Source organism: Chrysochloris asiatica, unplaced genomic scaffold (assembly GCF_000296735.1).
Source record: "Chrysochloris asiatica unplaced genomic scaffold, ChrAsi1.0 scaffold00078, whole genome shotgun sequence".
Taxonomy (NCBI): domain Eukaryota; kingdom Metazoa; phylum Chordata; class Mammalia; order Afrosoricida; family Chrysochloridae; genus Chrysochloris; species Chrysochloris asiatica.
The window spans coordinates 9,510,246-9,528,152 of record NW_006408596.1 but is presented as its reverse complement, the minus strand read 5'-3'; the positions used below and the strand labels follow the sequence as shown (position 1 = coordinate 9,528,152).

The 17,907-nt window shown below is 44.9% G+C and overlaps 1 protein-coding gene across 1 annotated transcript in view; it reads left to right on the top strand.

The window, feature by feature from the left end:
- Window positions 1-12,249, top strand: part of SUDS3 (suppressor of defective silencing 3 homolog (S. cerevisiae)) — a 32,146-nt gene extending 19,897 nt beyond the window's left edge. Inside the window, exons 7-12 of the mRNA XM_006865457.1 lie at window positions 2,305-2,400; window positions 3,449-3,510; window positions 3,667-3,688; window positions 4,486-4,591; window positions 9,729-9,813; window positions 12,117-12,249. Of these exons, the coding sequence (XP_006865519.1) occupies window positions 2,305-2,400; window positions 3,449-3,510; window positions 3,667-3,688; window positions 4,486-4,591; window positions 9,729-9,813; window positions 12,117-12,215 (470 nt within the window). The 3' untranslated portion in view covers window positions 12,216-12,249. The remainder of the gene's footprint in view (window positions 1-2,304; window positions 2,401-3,448; window positions 3,511-3,666; window positions 3,689-4,485; window positions 4,592-9,728; window positions 9,814-12,116) is intronic.
- Window positions 12,250-17,907: the final 5,658 nt, after the last annotated feature.

Genomic DNA, 17,907 nt, shown 5'->3' with positions numbered 1-17,907 from the left:
TTGGGAGATTGTAGCCTTACTTAGTATCTAATGCGCCTTTTTTTTTTTTTTTTTTTTCTAATGCTCCTTTTGACTTGTGTGTCTGTATCCTTGTTTTACAGAGAGCAAAGTGGGTCCAAATACTCCTGTGAGTGATTAGTCAGAATGTGACTGATTCTCATTGCTGCTCCAGTATATTGTTTTGCTATTTGGTTTATAGACAATGGGGAGTATACAAAGTTTGTGGGAAAATGCAATTGAAAAGTAATGGGATTATTCCATGAACATTTTGAAGCCCATTGTACAAATACATGGTGGGTGTAGTACTAAGTGATGCACAGGATGAAGCTGAAAGATAAGGCCTGCACCCTCAAGGAACTGTCGTCTGACGGTTACGTGATACCTGTCGCTTGCCTTCAGCAGCATGAGGTGGTGTTGAAACAAGGCTTTCTTGACAGAGTTAAAGCTTGGGCAGGTTGACTCCTGCTGGTTTTGAGGTGCTTGTGGTGGTACCCAGGCTGGAGCAGAAAGTCACTCATGCACGTGGAAGTCAGGGTGAGGGAAAGGAGCCCCACACAAGGACTAGTGGAGGGGAACGGAAGGGGTGGCCTGCATTGAGGGTGGAGTGGAGTGGTCCTACGCCATTGTGTGTGATTCAGGACACAAAAGAAGACCCCGATGGAGTTGATGATTGAATGCCTTCCCTGTATGATGGGCAACCTTGCCCAGCAGCCTGGCCCTTCCATCCCTGGGTGATTGTCCTCTGAAGGTCTGAGCTGGAGTCTCTTTTCCCCTGCTTTGCTCACCAGGTGCCCGTAGTTCTTCATTGTTGTTAACCTTGTATGTGTTTCTCCCTAACACTATGCTTTCTGCCCTGCTGGTAGTGGGACTGAGCATAAACTCCCTTTTTCTGGTACTCAGATTTCATTCATTTACTCTACAGAATGTTTGTGCAGCCCCAACAGTGCCTAGACAGTTTTAGGTGCTGGGATGGGGACAGATTTCACGCTATCATGAAATTCAGGAGTGTGATGGGGGATGGTCCAGGATGGGGTTACTGTACAGGGTTGTATGTGTGTGTGTTGTGGGGTACATATTCTCTGGCCATCTGGAAAGTGGAGTGACTCTTCCATGGAAGCTGTTGGAAAAGGGGGAGAGGTGAGCTGACTCTCCCCAGAGATGTGAAGGAGTTTGCCAGACAGGAAAAAAGAGGCTCAGTGGAGGGTCAGGAAGACTCTGAGGGTAGGGAGGGTGGACTGGAGGTGGAGCTGAACCATAGTGCTATTACCTGCTGTGTTTGATGCCACGGTGAAGGAAGACAAGTAACAGATGATTTTGTTTTTTGTTGGCTGGATGTGTTGATGTCCTGTCCCCCAGATGTAGGAGAAGAGGTAGCCTGGGGAGGTGAGTCAGGAGGAAGGAGTCCATTAGGAACATGTATAGCGGTAGTATCGCCACTCAGAAGGGTGGCTGTGAGCTGGGACCCAGTGAGATGCTGGCTGAGGCCGACTGGACACTAGAGGTCAGTACTTAGGGGCAGGACTCTATCAATAACCCGAGGAGGCAAGCAGGAGAGTTTGTGTGTGTGTGTGTGTGAGTGAAGGTCTAGAGACAAGACTGTCAGCTTTACATTGAACAAATTATATACTCAGTGATTATACTTATCCTGCGTCCTCCCTGTGGCTCCCTATTTACATCTTATATTTTACAAATGAACAAAGCAAAAATATACATACATAACAAAACATTCCCTTAAATGGCCAGAGGGTACACTCTGCAAGCCAGCCAAGCCAGGAGAGTTTTGTGTCGCAACAGCCAGTGTCGGGCTGTAGAGACACCTTACCATGAGCGTTTTTCTAGCATTCTTGGCATTCAAGGGACGGCAAAAAGGCTGCGCAGTGATTTCAAGTGTGATGAAGACCTGATGGTCAAATGGTGGACAGAGGCCAGCATCGCTGAAAGACCCCTTTCCATCTGAGGAAACAGAACAGTAAGAGTTGGCTAACCATGACTCAAGGCACCTTCCATTCTTGAGATCCTGCAACGCTGGGGCCTCTTGGTTTGAGGGACGATGAGGGTTACTGGGGTAAGGTTGAAGTGGACACTGCATTTTAAGGGGCAGGCACTCACGTCAGTCAGTGGAATCTCTACAGATAAAGACTCCTAACGCTGACATGGTATCAGGCCTGGGGCTATCTGGACCAAACATAAAACCCCATGTAACAGTCTGACGTGGTTGTGGATCAGATGTAGTTAGCACGATAAGCTTTCATAATGATTTCAAGTAGGAGTTGGATTCACCTACCCGTTCCATTCTTGCCGCAGATTCGATGGAAGTGAAGCCCATCATGACCAGAAAGCTGCGGAGGCGACCCAATGATCCTGTCCCCATCCCAGACAAGAGGAGGAAGCCCGCTCCTGATATCCTTTGGCATCAATGCTTTAGAGGGAGGGGCGTGCAGAGCAGGCACAGGGGAAACAGCTCGATGCTGGCAGTCACTTTGGAATTCAGGGGCAGCCCAAGACATCATGTGTCTTAATGTTTCCACTTGTGGAACGAGGCCCATAGTCTCCCTGTAGGTCCCTCAGTTGTTGTTAAGAACCTTGGAGTCAGTTCCGACTCAGTGACCCTGCACAGGGTTTCCGAGGCTGTAAATCCTTACGGGAGCAAAAAGCCTTATTCTTCTTTCATGGAACAGCTGGTATTTTGTAACTGCTGACCTTGAGGTTGGCAGCCCGATTCGTAACCACTATGCTACCAGAGTTCCTTCCCTCAGTTATTGTTGTTAAGTACCATGGAGTCGGTTCCAACTCATAGTGACCCTACCAAGGGTTTCCGAGGCTGTCAGTCTTTATGGGAGCAGACCGCATCATTTTTCTGCCGCGGAACAGCTGGTAGTTTTGAACTGCCGACCTTGAGGTTAGCAGCCCGATTCGTAACCACTACGCTTCCAGAGCTCCTTCCCTCAGTTATTGGAACCCCTAAAATCGTAGATTGCAAACTGCTTAAATGAAAGCAAATGTGATTTGAGTCAGACACAAAGAAGACCTTTAGTCATAAGGATGACCCTGGGAGCGAGATACCCAGGGGAGTGGGTCTGTCCTAGAGGACATGGCAGAAAACAGGCCAGAGCCTGACTGCTGGTCCCCTTACCCCTGAGGAGTGATGGACCCATGTGACTATCTTCAGATCTTTGACACAAAGCACCTTAAAAATTCAGAGTGCAGATTGTATCCCTTTCCTGTACTTGCTGTCACTGTACTTAACCGATTGGATCTCCATCACCTCCTCATGTAAGATGGCTGCCACACATGTGATGGCAGAACCATCCCCTTCCAAGAAACTTTTCTTAAAACATCGTTTCACACAGCCACATGGTTTTGGTTCTAGAAGACTGATGCTGTTTGGTTGATGGCTATGTGTTTGGTAGCAATGCTCTTCAGATACGTTCCTTTAACTTTTTATCACCCCAGCTCAACTATTTGTTAACAGATGAGCAGATCATGGAGGATCTGAGAACATTAAACAAGGTATCCTTGAGTTTTCTGATCCCATGGAATGCTTGGGCGTGGCATGGTTTTCTGCTTCTCTTTGTTTTCATGCCACTTGTTTTAAGTCATTCTGACACTTTGTGTTACATCTGACATGATTTTCTCTAAGATTTTTTTTTGTTGTTCTTCCTACAGCTTAAGTCGCCCAAGAGACCAGGTAAGTACATGATGTTATTGGTAGTTGTATAGTCTCTGTATCACATTGTTAGAAAAACATGCAAATAACTGTTGGAATCATTGCAGTATCATTATTATTTTTTTAAATAGTTTGTCCTTGTGACAGCTGAAGGGGACCTTACGTACTCTCCTCCCTGGCTTTTTTGTTTTTCCTTCCCCCACCACAGTTAATTTTGTCTTTTCCTTAGGCTTTCTTGTAAAAAATGTGATTGATTTGCGGGGACGGTTTCCTTGAATGTGGGCATCAGACCTAAGATCCAAGTGCAAACTGGAAGGCATCCTCAGTTCTGGGGTTAAGTTGTGGGTATGGCTGCCAGCAGGTGCCTCTCAGAGCACAGCCTGCCTGACTTGGTCAGAAATAGTTCTAGAAAAGATTTCTTTTTTACAGATTTTGAGAGATTATGTACCTCTTGCCATTTGGGCTTCTGATGGTCACAGCAGGGTTCTAGCCCTCCTGTAAGTGACCTTGGAATCCTGGTGTGGTGCTGTAGAAGAAGCACTGGACTGCTAACCGCAAGACCACTCCTGGGGTCGCTCTGAGTCAGAAGCCACTTGACAGCAGGTGACCTTCCCCTCTTTGCTGAGGGAGGTCCACCTCACAGAGCTGCTTTGAGAATCCAGTTAGATGGAATGAATCCGAATGTGGTAGCTTCTCGCTCATCACAACTGTGAGCCTTACGCTGACCATCATGACCACGACCACCGCGCCTCTTAGCATTCAGTTGGAACACGTGAGCTGGTGGCCTCATGCATTAAATGCCTCTCTGGTTCCCCCAGCCTCCCCATCCTCTCCTGAACACTTGCCTGCCACGCCCGCAGAGTCTCCAGCCCAGAGGTTTGAAGCTCGGATAGAAGATGGCAAACTGTACTACGATAAAAGATGGTATGTTCTGGGAGAAGCAACGGGCCAATTAGAATCGTCGCCAAAAAAACCATTTGGGCCGGAGCTTTCCAAAGCTGCTGAACTCACATAGTCCTAAAAGTAGAGTAGTGTTTGAAATGTATCAAGAGTTGTTTGATCAATGACACTGTTAGGTCTATGAAAACAACAACATTTCCCAAAATTGTGTTTAGCTCAGGGTGGCCAGGCGTGGGTAAGCAGCCCCCTCCATCTCCTTTCTGCTGGTATTGCTCTAGAATCTGGGGTTGCCCATCTTTTGTGGTGTCCCCTTAGATGGGGACCTGAGGCATGTACCCCTCTGACTCCCCCTACTGCTGCTGTGTGCCAAAGCTAATAGAGGTTCTGCTGGAAAAACTGATTTCATGGTCAGGTAAGTTCGGAGGCATACTTGTGTTCAGGTAAATGGATTTCTTCGTTGTAGGAGTCTTTGGGTTCTGTTAGATGCTAATGTGCATTGTGAATCTCTAAGATGTTTCTAGATGTTTTATTTGATACTGGTACTTTCCCTACCCCATCCCCTTTTGTCATCATGTTGACTGTATCCTAAAACACAACTAGTTTCACTGAAGACTAAATTCTTCAGCTCAACAACCTAATTTCACTGGAAAGGAGATGGTGAGACACTAGGAGAGAGTCTTGAAGCTCATCCGTTTATTCATCCACAGATACCTTCTGGTCTGCTCTGCGCTTTGTCCATATGCAGGCACACACTCCGTTTAAGTCACAGTGGACTTGTGCTTGTGTTTTCCTTTGTCCTTCGGTTGCGTTGAAAATGGTTTTCTGGGTTACTATATGGTCTTTGTGGAACAGTCATTTATAATGGCTGTTTTCTAGCCTTTGAGTTTACATATCTTTATTCAATCAGAACTTTTAAACTTAGGGTAATGAATATTTTGAATGTTTGGAGAACCCAGTATTGCGGTGGTTGTTTACCCTAGAGCAGGTGTATAAGTCTCATCATTACTGAAAGAAATCAGTTCTACCTTTTAGCACACCATGAGCTTGTGAAATAGGGTAGGCTTGTTCTGTGTGTGAGCTCTACCCTCTGATTTCACTATTCTGATACGGCATTTTGTATAAAGGTGAGTGTTAGATCCATCATAGCTTTTATAAGCTATGTCACCACTAGGTGGCAGGGCCTAACAATTTAATACACTGAAGGACAAAGTAAGATGAAAAATGTCTCTAATAATGAAAACCAAATAACCTTTAAAGATCAAGCCCACACAGACAAACCGGCTTCGAGAATGATGAGATTCATCACTGATATTTTTTACGGATCTATGAGTCTTAAAACTGTGTGATATTTCAGGCGATGTTCATTTTGTAATTGCTTGGCTGCAGATCTTCCCCTTTCCAGGCCTAATCCTTGGACTTTATGAAACGTGCCTTAAGGGTGACAGTGAAGTAAAATCAAATGCTTTGTTTTTGTAAAAAAAAGGATCCACTGTAACTTGAGTTTTCTTAACATGGGCAACAAAGTGGGCAGTTTGGAAATACGTTCCTGGGAAGCATTTTTTTTCCCTATGAATTTAAAACTTTCTTATTCTGTTGTTAACTATAGTTTGGAAGCATACTTTTCGTTTTCCTCTGTGTTTAGTGTGTTTTCAGGAGCCATTTGTTGATAGGTGGGTCCCTTCCTGACGAGAATTGGAGGGTGTGTCTGGGCTGTGCATGTGAAGGCTTTCGGTTTTCCCATTGCAGCAGCCACGCCCTCTGCCTGAGAGGCTGCTTTCAGGGCTGGGGGGAACCGTGTTTCTGGCTACACATGTTTCATTGAGTTTTAAATGAGAACGACTTTGCCAAAAATGAATGTAGTTCAGGTTTCTTCACGTCTTTTCTGCATTTCCCTGTGAAAGCTAAACCTCTTCCCAGTGGTCAGGAAGGGCTCTGAAAGCATTTCCAGTGTGGTGCACACTTGCCTCACATTCTGGCTTGTACTAACAACTCCTGGTGTGGCGCTGTGGGATCAGCAAGCTCAGCAGTTCAAACCTAACAGCCGCTCCTTGAAAACCCTATACAGGGTCACTAGGAGTCAGAACCGACTGCATGCCACTTGACAATAGCTAACTGGTGGTGTTCCCCCGTCCCCCTCACCTTCAAGCTAGAGCAGGTACTGTTACTGTTGAGTACTGTGAAGTGGGTTCTAACTCATAGCGACCCATTGTAGGGTTTTCAGTGAGAGGCTGGTGGACTTGAACTTCTGACCTTGTGGTTCACAGTCCTGTGCCGTGTGATTTATACTGAAATCGTCACCCCTTCAATTGCTGTAAAAGATGGCGGCAGCAGTGCGTGTTTATGGCTAGACTTGGCCCTCCTTAAGGCTCTGTAACAAGAAGAGGGGATTCATAGTGTGTGTTGCGGGGGAGGGGTTGAAATTAAAATAACGTATCAGGATTCCTGGCAGGACACAGAATTAAAATGAATCCTTTTCCCTCCCCACTCCACTTTTTGACCCACCTTCTAAAGAAATTATGTTGTTTCAGAAGAGTAGTGGTAATTCTAGTTCGTTGGGGTTAGTAATCAAGGCAAAACTTTAAGAGCTTAATTATAGGGATTCCCAGGTCTTACTTTCCATTAGTAATAAAGCAATAAAGTCAATTTGACATTGTGGCTTGTTCTCTGAGGCTGTTTAGAGCTTTTTGTTTTCCTTAATTTTTTCAGCAGAGATGAAATGTAGCTTAGGAAAATTTAGTTGACAGAAAAGGGTACAGCTTTACTGATTTCGCTCTGTTGATGTTGCTTTTAACGTACTTTATATTGACATTGATTTGGAATTCTATCCTACTTTTTCTTTCTTTTTTTATCTTTAAAAATGAGAAGGTAAATTTGTGTGTTAAAATTGGCATGTACTTTTATTTTGTGTAAACACCTCTATATGAACACTTTGAATTTCTGAGGACTTTTTTCCCCCCAGAGAATCCAAATAATTAACAGATTTGATATCCAGAATCCCCAGGGACAGTGGCTTAGGAAGGATGCTGGGAAACAAAGGAGCCCTTGTGGCACTTGGTTAAGCGCTCCACTACTGTGAAGATCATGGCTTTGGAAGCCTGTGGAACAGCACAGTTCTGGCTACAGGGCTGTCAAGAGTTGGGATCGACTCGATGGCAGCAGATTGGGAATTTGATTCCAAGTAGGCTACATTGGGAAGCATATTGGCCACCTCTTCTCCGGGGACCAAACAGGGTCAATGATGGACATTCACATCTGCCACCATGTGGTGACCACAGAGCAGGCAGACACTAAAATCCCAAGTCTCTTTTTGTAGGCTGTAGTCCTAGGACTAGGTCACACTGCTTACTCTTCATGGCCACTTTGGAGCCTTTCCCGAGTGATGGGTTTTGGGTTTTAAGGACACCCAAAGGAAGAGAAAACCCATATTAACTCTTGTCTGTAGCAGACCTTTGTGCTGCTGACATGACCTTTGACTTGCACCCCATCTTGTCATTTATGAATTTTTTAATACATGGCTTTGTTCTTGTTTGTAATCTCTTTTCTCTTTTGTTGTTGTCGTTGCGATGTGCTTGTTTGAGGATGTACTCTGCAGAACTTGACACCAGTTCAGTGACATTGAGAGCTGTGCGGCTGTTCTTACCCCTTCCCCTAATTACTCCTCCCCTTCTCTCTTTCCCTAATTGTTCATGACTTAGAAGAAAACTATCCTTGTTTTTCCCCTTTTATAACTAATACCTACTTATTGTACAAAAGGGAAGCTATTCCAAAAAGGGAATACCATTTTAAGTTTCTATAAAATTTGAATATACAGCCAATATACACTTACATATTTAACATATAAACTTGCCCAGTTTTATATGTTTTGGAACACGGTGGCTCCAGAGGATTAGAATTGCACTGTGTACCACACAGTCAGTAATTTGAGCCCACCAGCCACTTCACTGGAAAGGCTTTCAAATACACCTGTAAAAAGATTTACAGCCTCACAAACCCTATACAGGGTTGCTATGAGTCCAAACAGACTCCATGACTTACCAATGGCATGCATGTTACAGATACGTTGTATACATACAGTTACGTGAGTTTTTTTGCACTTAGCCATGTACTGAGCCTGTGTCCGCACTGCCAGCATCCTTCACCACACCTATGACCTTTCTGTATTTAGAAAGTAGTGTCAGAACCACTTAGTAACAGTTTGTTCTTTTTTTTTTTGTCTCTTTAATAAGATAAAATCCCCACAGAATAACTCTGAATGTTCTTCTCCCTGTGTTATTCTTTTTGTTTTTACCCTATCCATTATTTAGGATGTTTCCATGGAGTAGTTGGCTTAGATGTGGACAGGAAACCAGGACATGTCTGAATTTGAGAACAAATTCAGCCTTTCCTCCTATACCCCTTAATTCAGACCTTGTGACATTCCATGTTTAGCATAAGGAAGGACCCCTGATTTAGTTTACTGACTAAGCTGTAGCCAAAAGGAGCTGCTTGAAAGTTTGGGCCTAAACCAGTCTGGCTGTTCTAATTGCATTTATGATACAATTTCTTTCTAACAGTCTTTTCAGGAAGTAAATTGAGTTTGGAAACCTGAGTTTTCAGCTCCGACTTCGTAGGTTAAAGAGTGCTCTGAACCTAGAGTGGGAAAAGCTCAGTGTGGAGGGAAGGCCATCCTTCAGCCACGCTCCTTGGCAGTTGGTTATTTCATTCTTGCAGCTCAGCAGAGGGGCTGCCTTCCTCCCCCAGAGAGAGATTACGATGCACTGCTTTCCTGGGAGAGAAGGGTTTGGGTGGGTTTTGCTTGACTTAGTGGGTCTGTTTTGCCCAATCTGTGTATTAAGAATGATCCAAAGATGGTATCTAGTCTGAGCTGGGGCTGACCTGGGCCAGGACTTCCAGCAGCAGCTGAGCTACTGGTTCCAAGTCTTGTAACCCAGTAGCTGCTGCAGCTCCTGTCTCTGTGGCAGCTGTCCTTGTTCCGTTTGGCCATTGGCCCTAGCTTCCTCACCTGCATCTGTGGCCTGGACCCTGAATGTGCCGGGCAGAAGGGAGCCTGTGCTTGGCCTCTTCAGCTAGAGATACTTTCCTGACTCACCAGGGATGCTTTTTTGCCTTTTTTTTTTTTTTTTCATTCAATTTTTTAAAATTTGTGCCTTGTTTTTGATAGGTATCACAAGAGCCAAGCAATCTACCTGGAGTCCAAGGACAACCAGAAACTCAGCTGTGTGATCAGTTCCGTGGGAGCCAATGAGGTAGGGTCCCACTCCATCACCCTTTAGGAAAGTGAAACAATTTTTGCTCTGAGAAGCGTTTACGAGTAGGACAGGCCTGCAAATGTCACCAAGAAAGCACAGTGGGATCCTGTCAGGCAGAAATCACACCGTCAGAATCCCTCTGCCGTTGCTTCACTGCAGTCTGCTGGATCTGCGTTTCCTGAATGGCTTTTGTAAACTCTGTGCCATAAGTGATTTGGGAACCCAGGAAAGACCCAGAGGGATGTCTTGATGCCCATGCACTCAGACCTGGCTGTTTTTCAGGGTCACCGTCCGCTGGGGGTGGAGCTGGCCTGTGGTGTGCACTTCGTCTTTGGTTTGCTGCTGCTGCTGTAGAATTTCATGTGTGCAAATAGGTTTATTTCTTGCTGTGTGGGTTAAATGAGGCATGTGAAGATGTCTGGCCCCAAATCTGTCTTGTCCACTCACGGTCCAGGCCAAGTTAGGTGCCTGTCAGTATAAATGATGCCACTCTGACCTTGGTTGCCGGAGTGTGATTATTTAACATTCCTCATTCGTATAGTACTTGCTGCTCACTATGTGTCCCCACCATCCGGCATAGTCTGCGGTATACACTAAGTGCTTGCTGAGTATCTTTGGCGTTGTGTGAATGACCCAAACTCAGGGCTGACTGTGGCTTCTTGTTGTGTTGACATTGTCCTTGTTTTTGAGAGCCATGGCTCAGTGAGTGGGTGCGGGTGTGGGTTCTCCATCCTGTCTGAACACTCCATCCCGTCTGCCCATCGTTGGCCTCCATGAGTCCATCCTGTAGGGTGGGGTTCGTTCTACAGTTGGCATGCATGAGGCCCATGTGACTGCCCTCGGAGCCCCCTAACTGGCCTTTCATTAGGAGGACGTCAACAGTGTCTACCTTGTATTGTTGGCAGTTGAAAACAAGTTTGAAACGTAAATAGCTGTGGATTGGCTTGATCTTTTACAGTCCCCAAATGTCAGCCAAGAAATTGATTTCACATGTCTCCCCTCTGTAACTTATTTGTGCCACTGCTCAGTCAATCTAATGAAACTGGATTTTGAAATAACTTAAGCCTCGTCTGTTCTCCCAGGTTTCGGAATTGAAAACTTCCCTCAAATGTGACTAGTTTGCAAAATTATTGTTTACTTAGAAGGTAGGGAGAGCCTTCCAAATACATGAATGTCAATCTTTTCTGGGGCTCAGGTACAATGTGAGTCACCTCTAGCCAAGTGACAAGCAGGTCAGAGGATCTAACAGGCCTTTGGCCCTCAGCCAAGAGACACAGTGATTTGTAGATGGAGTGCTTGTGCCTGACCTCCTGGTTGGGGCGTGTGGCCTCTGGGAGCTAAACCTCTCCTTACACCAGGGCAGCATTCTCCTTTGTGACACCTCAGAAATTTTTAGGAAAATCAAGAGAGCAAGTTAGATTTCTCTCTCTGTTGAAGATTGTCTCTTTTTGACGTAACAGTGTCAGGGTGGTTTGACAAGGACACGGTGACATTGAGACTTGTCTCTGGAGGGAGACAGCCAGGATCCACTGTGCTGCTGAGCTTCCGGTTCCTCTTCTGTGGAACGGGGCTAGAGCTTACTTCATAGAGGGCTTCTGAGGACAGAAAGGCTTCTGTTGTCAGGTGCTGGGTGAAGAGCAGGGGTTCCCATCTCTTCCTGGAAGGACGCCACATACTGAGTAGAGAGCCGTCGGTCCCATGCTGCCGGAGTTCCTTTTAGGTTTCACGGAAGAATAAGTGTGCCTTGTACGGTGTCAGCAATCTGGTGCTGTCTGTGGGCGGATAGTACGGGAAGGAGGACAGGGCACTCTGGAACTGCTTGACCCTTTGATGACCCTCATTGGCCCTTTACTCACGCCTAGGTGTCTTTTTGGTGGTGGTGGGTTTTGTTTTGTTTTTTCCCCTTTTTCTGATACCACCATTAGTCAGGAAACAAGAGCGTTGAAAGATTATCAGATGGGAGTCCTTTGGGCCAAGGGAAAGAATTGATTAAAGGTTCATATACATGAGTATATGTATCTTAAATGTTAACGTGATTGTCAAACCAAAGAGTCCTTAAGATTCAGGCAGAAATGAGCCCAGGATGAGTGGCTGTGCCTTCTGTGTTCTGACTTGAGGGTATGAGAGAGGCGCCTGGCAGGAAAGATGTTCAGGGGTGGCTGTTGAAAAGGCCTCAGCCAGGTGAGATGGGTCTGGGTTGCTCAAAGAAGAATCTCCCTCCCATCCTCTCTCCCCTAATGGGTGCGGAAGAGCAGATGCTTTGGGAGGTTGGGTCTCAGTGTCTCCTCCTTCCTATGCAGATCTGGGTGAGGAAGACCAGTGACAGCACCAAGATGAGGATCTACCTGGGCCAGCTCCACCGTGGACTCTTTGTGATCCGCCGGCGCTCTGCAGCTTGACTTCCACTGCCCCTCCCTTGGCCCCTTTTCTGGAGGAGTTTTCATTTCAGTTTTGTTTTCGTCTTAATAAGAAGCCTTTTAACTTCCTGGAAATAGCTACTTCTGTCTTGGAAAATGGAAGATTCTGCAAGGCTTGTATGTGGCTGCCCACTTCCACCTCTTCCATCCTTGCCTTGACTTCCAGACTTCCACACATCAGTCATGTAGAACTGTTTTGCATTCGGGAGTATGGGTGTGTGATTTTTTTTTTTTTTCCCTTCTTTTTGTGTTTATTTTGGCTTTTTTTTTTTTAAAGCTCCTTTGAGTTTGAAGGGAGAGCTCTTTTATGACTTCTCTTCGGATCTTTCTCATGTGCAGAAGAGCAGGAAGGGAAGGAGCTACACGCTGCAGTGCACGCTCACCTTGGGAAGCTGATGCGTGGATCACATGGCTGCTTTCCTTTACGAGCCCAATTCACTGTATCCCCAGAAGCTCAGGGCAGAGGTCCCAGCAGAAGGAGATGAATTCTGGAGCTCCGCCTTCCCCAAGAAATAAATACCTCATGTAACATCTGGCTCCCCCCATCCATTCCTCTGATGGAATAATGGGAACATTTGCCTGGAGACAGTACTGAAGTGTAAATGGGTTTGACGTGGGGCGAGATTAGCTCATAATGTGCTCAAGTCACAGTGTTTTATCTTTTGTTTAATACAGGTGGTTCACTCCCATGTTTGCTCTGTCTCACACTGGAACCAAGAAGTGGTCCTGTTAGAAGTTTACATCTGTATTTCATTTCTCCCTGCTGCGAGCTGGGTTACCTGCTGTCGGCAGGGAGGTGACACTGAGAGTGCAATTATCAGGGCTCTGTAAGTCCCTCCTCACGATCCAAGATTCCCTTGTGCTGCTGGCCCCACGGTACATCACGGAACTCTGCGGTCCGGCACTCGGGGGCCCAGGAGAGCAGACCCTGGTCGGAGAGATGCGAAGCTCACTCAGCATATTCTCTCTGTAATTGATCCAGATGCCAGGGCCTGCCTTCCACACACAGGTGGAGAAGTGAGTCATGGAGCTGCCATCTCCAGAGCTTTGTGGAGTTTGGGGTTAGAGCAGTTTGCCATCGCCTCTTTGGGCATTCCATAGGTCTGACACAGCCTTTGTGAGTCCTTTCTAAGCAAGTGGAGGGACTGTGGTCCTAAGTAAATCTCCTTCTCTTAAATCCTGGCATCAGCAGAGACTCAGAGTTAAGATTTGTGCAGCTATATTTTTGTTTTAATTTATAATTCATTTTCTCCCCAAGATGGCATCTGGTTTAGAAAATAGTATAAATGGTGCTGTTTATGAAAGTACCATTGAGCTCCCAGTTTCTCGTCTGCTCTCCAGCCCCGTGATGATGGTGTTTACCACAGGGAACCAAGTCCTTGGTGTCGCTGTCGGCTTCTTCTTGGCGCCTTAGCAGAGGAGTTCTCTCTTGGATTGTCATGCTTGATGTGTCTGACTTCCTGTAGTACCAGGTGACTGACTGTTGGTTGTCAGCTAGTTTCCTGTGACAGAAATTTATTTCAATATATTACAATGTATTTTGCCATCGAGAGTGTTTTTTTGTTTTTTTTTTCATGACCATCTTCTAAACAGTACATCAAAGCGTATGTTTATTGGCAAGGGTTGTACTGATATCCTTGGGGAGTCAGCATCGAAGCAGCAGCAAGTTGCCTGTGTTCCTTGCCTGGTCTGCTGGCCCTTCTGCTTTTGGACAGTCACTAGTTCCTGGAAGACTAGGATGGGCATGTTGGCCGTTTTGCTTGCGTAACTTCGAAAGGTGTGTGAGGCCATGCTTAGATGTGGTCTCCACCCATCGCTGCCTTCTGCCCCTCAGTGTCGTCACAGCTATGAAAAATCTCCCTTTAATCATGGTCTAGGGCAAATACATGAACTGTGAAGTAGACTGGAGACAGAATGGTCAGTTCTTCGATTCCCTGCAGATTTTGGATTTTTATGTAGCTGCTACAGTGATGGAAACTGTGCAGCTCCATCACTCTGGCAGGCCTCTGGTGACCAGGGACAGAAGCCCTTTTTGGGTCGTACATGGACAGAACCATGACCTGAGATGCTCTGGACAACGAGGAGCCTGGCTCCTAGGCCCAGTTCCTGTTCCCGAAGGCCCTTGACTGTCACTCACTGCCAGTCAGGTGACTGCCCAGATTCAAATTTCTTCCTGCCAGTTACACTCAGAAGACAGTTGTTCCAGAACATTCTGATCAAGAACCTGAACTTGGTTGTTTTTTTTTTAGGGACGCTTGTTTTTCAAGTATTATATTTGCCTCAGGTGTTTGCTGTGGACATGCCCCGATACTTATTTCGCCTGTGATGGGAGGTCTTGTTGTGTCTCCCCTATACCCTTCCACCAACCAGATTCCTGCAGCCATACCAAAGCCAGGATGTCTTCATTCATTTGGGTACCAGTATTTATGGATGTCTTAGCTACCTGATTTTCCTTTTTAAAGCTTTAACTGGGGCCAGTGTGAGATCCCACAGGCTGATCTGCAAATCAATCCAGATGGGTTCAGAACTGGGTGGTTTTCTAACAGTGGGTGGTAGGTGCTTCCTTTTTTTTAAACCTGAGTTCAGAGTGAGGGGATTCTTTTTTTTTGTTTTGAAAAAACAATATATATTTTTTCTGATTAATGTTTCCTTTTTGCCTTCAATTTTTATTCAGTTATTTCCTCTTAATTTTAAACTTTTATTCCAATATGGGAATTTGAAATCTCCATACTTAATGTTACACCGACTCCCAAAGAGTTCAAGCCACTTTAATACCAGAATATGTTTTTTAAAAAAATGTATAGCCATTTAAGTAGCTGGTTGCCTTTTTATAGAACCTTTGTGACTGGTCCCATTAAATGTTCTGGGAGGTGAATGTAAAGTGTAAAAAGTATAGGTTTTTTTGTTTTTAAAAAAACAATAAACTTTCCAAGAGAAAACCAGCTTGTAGTCTGTGTTGTTGGATTCCTGGACTTGATATGTGGTTGAACATTTGGTATAGGGTTTTCATCCAGGGACTGGGAAAGGAAGTTGGGGGAGACGGAGGGGAGCAGTAGACCTTTACTGCTGTAACTACTGCGGTGCCAGTGAAGCGAGCGTAGGAGATAGTACTGGAAAGACCAACATGCAGGGTTCTATTTTCTGTGTTGAGTGCACTCGGAAATCCGTGCCCAGGGTCACTCTGAATCAGAAGTGACTTGATGGCAATTAGCAGCAGTGGTGTACACATGGTTAACAAAGCTTACACCTTCTAGTGTCCACTTGGATAAGTCTCTGCTCATTGCATTCAGGTTGTGGACCCATTTTCACTCCTTTTCCCAAATCATGTCACTACCATTAACAAACTTAGTGTCCCCTAAGCATAAACTCTCCCTTTTCCCCTGCCTTCCTCTAAGAAGCTTTGGTTTCTATAGATGGGCAATCATAAAGTATCACTACTAGGCTAGGGTTCAAGTTCATACATGCACAGGGTTTATTCAGTGGATGACTGTGGATAACGGGCTTTCTCCGTAATATACTTGTCTTTAAGTCTTGTAACCAAAACGAAACCCGTTGCCAATGAGTCGATTCAGATTCAGTAACCCTTTATAGAGTTTCTGAGTCAGTATACCTTTATAGGAGCAGATAGCCTCATCGTTCTCCAAAGCAGCAGCTGCGGAGTTCAAATGGCTGTTCTTGTGGTTAGCAGTCCAGTGTTTATCCTACAACAGCAACAGGGCTTGTTGAGTGCCTTCTAAAGAAATCCAGTCAAAGCGGTGGCTTCCTAGGTGATTTGCTGAGTCAGTTCTACAGGGAAGTGAGCTCAGAAGTTCATGGGGACTTTAAAATACTGGTGACTTAACTTCCAGCACCACAGCGACACATAAGCCCCACTGCATTATGACAGACTGACAGACAAGTGGTAGGACCTGCATTTGCTGATGGGGTACAGCTCAAGGACAACCAACTGCAAATATCCATTAATAGCTGGAATGTATCAAGTATGAATCTAGGAAAACTGGAAGTCTTCAGAAAAGAGCTGAAACACAAAGACATACCCTAAGCATTAGTGAACTGAAATGAATTGCTATTGACCATTTTGAACGGGACAGTTATATGGCTCTATGCCAGGAACAGCACACTGAAGATCTATCTAGAAGTACAGTGTTGTCTGATAGGATAATACCCATTCACCTACCAGGAAGACCAGTTAATATGTTATTATTCAAATCTACACATCACTGAAGCCACGATGATGAAATTGAAAATCCTACCTACTTCTTCAGTCTGAAATTGAGCAAACGTGCCATCAAGATGCTCTGATAATTAATTGCTTGTGATTGCAATGTGAAAGTTGGAAATGAAAATATGGCTTTGGTGATAGAAACGATGCTGGAGGTTGCTTGTTAGAATTTTGCAGTACCAGTGACTGATTCATTCCAAATGCTTAAACAATTAAAGATTGCTTTATACATGGAAAGGAGCCATAGTGGCATAGTGGATGATGAGCAGGACTACTAACCACAGGGTCAGCAGTTTGAATTTGCCAGCAGCTTCACAGGATAAAGAGGCTTTCTGCTCTTGTATAGATTGACAGCCTTGGAGGCAGTATACAGGGTCACAATGAGTCAAACTGACTCGGTGGCACACAACTACCACCACCATACACATGGAATATACAGGAATCAAGTTGACTACATCTGGGAAAAGACTGGAGAAGCTCAAGATCATTAGCTAAAATAAGACCAGAGTCATACTGGGACAAATCAACTGTTCTTAACACCAGTTCAGGCTCAAGTTGAAGAAAATTAAACCAAGTCCGCACGAGTCAAAATAATGACCTTGAATATACCCCACCTGGAATCCTAGTGTGGCACTGTGGGTTAATGCACTGGACTGCTAAGTCAGTTTGCGTCACAAGGTCAGTAGTTCAAGCTAACCAGCTGCTCCTCAGAAACTCTACGGGTTGGAATCGACTTGATGGTGCTTAACAACAACATATCCCACCTGAATTTAGAAACCATCTCAATAACAGATTTTATGTGTTAGACTAATGGTCAAAGACCAGAGGAATTATGGAATGACATCAAGAACATTATACATGAAGAAAGCAAAAGGTCATTTAAAAGACAGGAAAGAAAAGACCAAAATAGATGTCAGAAGAGACTGAAATTTACTCTTGAACATAGAAAAGCTAAAGTGCCTGGATGAAATGAAGTAAAAAAGCTTAAATGAAAATTTCAAAGGACAACTTGAGAAGACAAAGTGTCACAGTGAAATATGCAAAGACCTGGAATCAGAAAACCAAAAGGGAAGAACACATTTAGCATTTCTTTAGCTGTAAAAGAAATTCAAACCTTGGGTTGCAATACTGAAGGATGATTCTATGGTGTGGTGCTGGACTGCCAAGTGGGTTTGAACCGTAAGGTCCATGGTTCACGCTCACCAGCTGCTCCTTGGAAACCCTATATAGGGTCACTATGGGTCAGGATGGACTCAATGGCACTTAACAAAAACAACATGGGCGAAATACTGAATGCTACAGGAAGCATCAAGAAAATGAAAGGTGAACCACAGTCACTGTACCAAAAACATTGCTTCAATGTGCAGTTGTTTGAAGAGCTAGCATATGATAAAGAACCAATGGTATCAATGGAAGAAATCCCAAGCTGTACTGAAGTCATTGGTGAAAAAT